The sequence below is a fragment of the Marmota marmota genome, unplaced genomic scaffold, assembly GCF_001458135.2.
Source record: "Marmota marmota marmota unplaced genomic scaffold, marMar, whole genome shotgun sequence".
NCBI lineage: Eukaryota > Metazoa > Chordata > Mammalia > Rodentia > Sciuridae > Marmota > Marmota marmota.
Genome location: NW_026000108.1, coordinates 39878387 through 39884298, shown reverse-complemented (window position 1 = coordinate 39884298; position 5912 = coordinate 39878387). Strand labels below are relative to the sequence as shown.

The following is a 5912-nucleotide window of genomic DNA, read 5'->3' as shown; positions in this document are numbered from 1 at the left end:
TTTTTTTTTTTTTTTTTTTTTGAGTACTTGGCCAATCTAAAAGATTTCTTATTCTTATAAACAAATTACATGGCAAAAAAATGGAGTGGTTTTGAAAAAACAGTAATGCCAATTCTAGATAATCCAATGCCTATCAACAATACCCTACAGAAAGCTTCTGAATATTCTAATACTAGCAAAGTATTTATTTTTTCTTTAATTCTTACTACTTTTCTCCTAAATAGCTAATATTGAACATATAAAAATGTTAGCCATCTGAAGACAAACCATTAGCTAATAAATAAGAAAATTTCTTTCATTCTATCATTTGTGACAATATGCATGAACCTGGAAAACACAATGCTTAGTGAAATAAGCCAGGCACAGAAAGACAAATACACACGATCTCATTTATATGTGAAATCCAAAAATAGTAAACTCATATAAGTAGAGAGTAGAATGGAGGTTACCAGAAGCTGAGGTGAGGGTGGGAAATGGGAGAAGCTGTTCAAGGAGTACAAAGTAACAATCAAACAGGAATGTATTAATTTTAGAGATCTATCGTACAGCATGGTGACCAGTTAATAAATGTGTTTTAAAATTGCTAAAAAAATAGTTTTAAAATGTTCAAACCACAGAATATGAATATATAAAGTGATGACTGTGTTCATTAGCTCAAAATCATTCCACAATGTAAATATACAGTGAAAATCATGCTGTATCCACAAATATGTAGAATTATTTGTTATTAAAATAAAATTTTAGGACCCGGGATATGGCTCAGTGGCAGAACGCTTGCCTCACACATGTAAGGCACTGGATTCGATCCTCAGCAACACATAAAAATGAATAAACAAAATAAAGATATTGTGTCCATGTATAATTAAAAAGTTTAAAAATAAATAAGTAAAATTTTAAAGAGTTAAAAATTTTTTAAGAAAATTATTTCAAATCCCCTTTAGTACCTAAAGTTTAAGATTATAAAGCAATTCAGCATAAGAACCATTATCATAAACATTAATTATTTTTTGTCTTATTAATCAAATACATTCAAAACTGTACACTTTATCTCTTTTTTTCCAGAGGACAAAAGATTCATTTAAAAGAATCATATTAAGTATGAATCACCTAAGTTCCCTTTCATTTGGTTAGTTCTCAGCACAGTAAGACCCAAGAATCATAGGTCTAATTCCAATTCATAACTGTTGAGTTCAATTCAGTTGTTTAAATAAGAAAGTCACTGAACTCTAGAAACTAGGTTGTCTGGAGTAATAAGCACATCTAACCTATCCTGGTCTTCTTTTCCTCTATTTGGAGAAAAGAGATTCTCTAAAAGACACGAATCATTTTTTGTAATATTTTCTCAACTTTTCTGAGGGTTGAGGGATGGAAGGAAATCAAAGGTGGTAAGAGAATAAAGGGTAGAAGGCACAGCTGACATTCAGAGGTCAAGGGAAGAATATCAGGGAAGGCCTATGCAAACCCTTTGGTTCTGTGCTCTGATTACAATTAGCATCTCAAGGCAAAAACAGCTCTCTGGCAAATGTAAAGTGAATGAAAGTATATGACTCTGTCTAGTATAAATTGATTTTACTAATAGCAAATTCTAATACATGTTGCCATGTAATTTTGATTAGTATCAGCATTGTTACCATTTACTACTGGCACTTTCTATAAGAACAATGTAATTAGAATCTCTATCAATCTTGTTCAATAAAGTTGGCTAAAAGGAAAAAAACTGAAACTTACTAGAAAGAAAGAGAAAAGTCACTGCATGAAAGATCAAAAATACAAGTAAATGTGAAGCTTGGGGATTGTAAAATTTTTCTCTACTACCACTGAAAGGGTTTTTAATAATCTAAAGCAGTTAAAAATATAATAAAAAATTAAAATTACTTTTCTGTTTAAAAGTAGTAAATACCAGGTACCTGGTACCCAGTAGCAGTCTCCTAAAAGGAAACCAGCACACAAAGAAAGAAGACTGCCAGACAAATTTTAATTATAATATCTTCACAGGATGTAAACTTTTTGGACCTACTCCAATTGTGAAAGTATCTTTAATTTTTTTTTTTCAAAACAAGTTTATATATGGTTTACATTTCAGTATGGATTTATACATACACTATTAGCAACTTTAGTTTGGGGATCACTATATTTTGGGGTCAATCTTAGTATCTGTATGTTCTTCTCTATTTTAGAATATTGTTTCTGCTATGCCAAAATAGCAAGATATATATATATATGTTTCAATGTGCATCTGTTAAAGATAATAAATGTATCTATTATATTAATGTAATCAATCAAAACATTATTTTCAAATATATATTTTCACTGTGAACTCAAAAGAAACACGGTTATTTTTCTTTCAAAGTCAAATGCCTTTTTTGCTATTTACCTGGTGGTGGAATCAAAGGTGGAGCAGTGCTGACAGTTGGAGGTGGTGGAAGAAATGGAGGTGGTGGAAGGTGGGTGGGAGGAGCTCCTGGAGGGAAAAACGGAGGTGGTTTGCTAAAATTGTTGTCTACTTCAGTAGCAGATCTTTCAGAAAGGACCTAAAATTAAAGCATAGTTCATTAGAAAGATGATTAAATATTCTTATCTAAGATTAATCTTAATAAATTAATTTCATTTAATCTAAGAAATAAAATAAAAGGTAGTTTAATTCATATACATATATGTTTTTGGGGGGTGATAATTCTATGTATATGATATGCATTTATAACATTTGCATTTCATTCACACAAAATACTTTTTCAAAAGTTCATATTGAAAGCCTAGGAAAAGTAAGTAGATTATCACCAAGAAAACCTCTTGGGGGACAGGGGGAGGTGCGAGTGTACCAGAGACTGAACTCAGGGCACTCAACCACTGAGCCAAATCTCCAGCCCTACTTCTCATTTTATTTAGAGACAGGGTCTGAGTTGCTTAGCGAGAGCCTCACCATTGCTGAGGCTGGCTTTGAATTCTGGATCCTTCTGTCTCAGCCTCCAAAGCCAGTGGGATTACAGGCATGCATCACCATGACTGGCACCAAGGAAACTTTTAATAAGAAACAATTAATGGGGCTGGGGTTGTGGCTCAGTGGTGGAGTGCTTTGCCTAGCACTTTTGAGACACTGGGTTTGATCCTCAGCACCACACAAAATAAATAAATAAAGGTATTATGTTTATCTACAAAAAAAAAAAAAGAAAAAGAAACAATAAAAACATTCCAAACAAGAACCTTGTAAATACAAAGTAGCAAGTATATTTGTTATTCCACCAAAGTTAAAAGGTTCAAATTAAGGAAACATAATCATTCAAATACAGATACTAGCCCTGAGAAATTAACATGGCAGCAAGTCAGAAATTCACCATATCAGGGCCTATCATCATAACCGGGTTGCAAAGCAAAGCATCCATCAACAGGTTGCAAGTAACAGACAGTAATACATGTACACTACTTTTTCATGTAAGCCCTATGAATTTAAACTAAAGTTCATTCCTGAAAAATAAAGCAGTGTTGGCAAAATGCTAATCTGTGTAAACAGGTTAAGAGTCATGCACCAACAGAAGCACTCCAAACTTACTGAAATACAATGGCAAGCAAAATGACACCTAGACATTTGGACTTTTAACAAGTTGCCTAAAGGATTCTCAAGTTCAAATAGGTTTGGAAAATAGCAATTTTTTTATGTTATTTTTTAAACAGAATTTACACTTCTTGAATCTTGGTTAACTAAAGCATACCATTTAACATATAATCTCTTTTGTTAAGTTTTTGTATACTGAAATACAGTAATTTTTGTAAGGCTTACACTCGTAACTTACATTTCTTAAAACAGGTACAGAATTATTTTAAGAAGTCATGGCATTTTAATGATAGAAGAAGGAAAAAGAGGCTACTTTTCATTTCAGAAATAATTACATTTAAGAATACTAAAAAGAATATTTTACATAATTAATTGGAGATTAAAATTCAAAACACTTTTGACATTTTTTAAGGTATTGAAAAGAAACAAACAAATAATGAAAAAGCACAGCCAAGCTGAACAAATGGCAGTCTATTACTGAAGTTCTAACATTACTTGTCAATTTACTTGTAACTCATTTCATTTCACTCTTCCACTTGGAAACAAACTCTGCTTCCCTCAGAAATGTCATATGAAATTAATTATGGCACATACAATAAAGCTTTCATAAAAAGATCTTAATTCATATTTTTAAGATTAATATTGGGAAAATACAAATAATTTTAGATGAAAAAAATACATGCGAAAATGTAATAATAATAGCATCCCAATTTTGCTTAGCAATAAGGAAGAGCTGTGCCAGAATGTGAAATGTGACATAATTTAGGTAATAGAATTATTGATTTTTTCCCAAAATTTTAATCAGGAATATATATTGTTTATAATAAGGAAAAAGAAAAACCTTACTAAGAAAGACCCACAGATTATAAATTCTAAATGGAAAAGCTTTTGTAATAATTATAAGGGTGAGTAGGTTCCACATTTTCAATCTCTTTCTAGAATGTAAAGCACCTAACACATAGCACAGTATTATGAATATTCATTAAATAAATTATTATACAGTTATAATCCCTCAGTTAAAATATAATTGATCTTCAAATACTAAACCTGTATGTTGCTGTTTTCATTTGCCCGTCGCCTTCCCTCTACTCGGCTAATAGTTATAGTCTGACCAATAACATCAATTGCTCCAGGTAATCTCCTGTAACATAAAAATTAGATCAACTCAGTTTCTCCTAAATTATATGTTTGAAAAATAATCAAAATATTAAGTGAAAAATAAAACTAAAACCTTTTGCAATACATTTTTAAAATAAAAACAGTGAAAGAATTTCACTGAATTAGCTCTCAATATCCAGCAATGACCATAATGTTATATTTTAAGTACTTGTATAGCTTTTCTTCTATCTTTTAAGTCTCCACCTGAATCATGCTCAAGAAACTGGATCAGATAGCAAATGCTAGACATATTTAATTAAAATTTGTTGAACAAATATCTTAATTCCATTAACACCAACTTTTAAAGTTCCCTAAAAAAGGTTTAAAAAGAAATAATGCTCATTTCAATACAAGAGGATATTATCCCTAATAATATATTTAAGCATTAGAAAACCAGTTTTTCACTACTGATAATTTGCCGTTAGATAGAAAAATTCAAATACTTAAAAAGTCCGCCCTATTTTTATTTCTATTTACAATCCCTTTGAAATTTAAATAAATGAGTATATGAGAAAATAGTCTACCACAAAGCAATGCTGTCAATTTAATAGGAAAACCTAGTAAGTTAAATTTTTAAAAATAAAATGTTAAAAGCTATTGTATAGTTGAGGAACGACTCCATAAAAGTATATATGCTTATGTGCACATATAACTACATGACCATCATGTAAAATCAGAAGAATGAGAAGTTATACTCCATTTATGTATGATGTGTCAAAATGCATTCTACTGTCATGTATAACTAATTTGAACAAATTTTTTTAAAAGTATATATGTCTAAGAAGACACAGAAATTTCTTGCAGGTATAGACAATGAGAAGTGAGTACAAAGTAGAGGAATTTCTCTTTCATCATTCAGTTCTAAACAATTCCACCTTTAAAACATTTTAGGAAAAGTGAAGCAATTAAAAATACCACAGACCCTTCCAGTGACCAGGCTGGCTTCCTAAAATGATTAATAATAAACAACAGTTATTATTTGCTGAATGCCTAACCTGTTATACCAAAACCTCACAAAAGGGCTGGGGATGTGGCTCAAGTGGTAGCGCGCTCGCCTGGCATGAGTGCGGCCCAGGTTCGATCCTCAGCACCACATACAAACAAAGATGTTGTGTCTGCTGAAAACTAAAAAATAAATATTAAAAAAAATTTCTCTCTCTCTCTCCCCCTCCCTCCCTCTCTCTCTCTCTCTCACAAAAAAAAA

General features: G+C 31.2%; 1 protein-coding gene across 16 annotated transcripts in view; it reads right to left on the bottom strand.

The window, feature by feature from the left end:
* The window catches only part of Fip1l1 (factor interacting with PAPOLA and CPSF1), a 73283-nt gene that overhangs the window by 29619 nt on the left and 37752 nt on the right, over positions 1-5912 (bottom strand). For all 16 annotated transcript variants that reach the window (XM_015482110.2, XM_015482105.2, XM_015482106.2 and 13 more), the window contains 2 exons: positions 4598-4691; positions 2375-2531 (listed from right to left, as the gene is read on the bottom strand). In XM_015482110.2, the coding sequence (XP_015337596.1) occupies positions 2375-2531; positions 4598-4691 (251 nt within the window). The remainder of the gene's footprint in view (positions 1-2374; positions 2532-4597; positions 4692-5912) is intronic.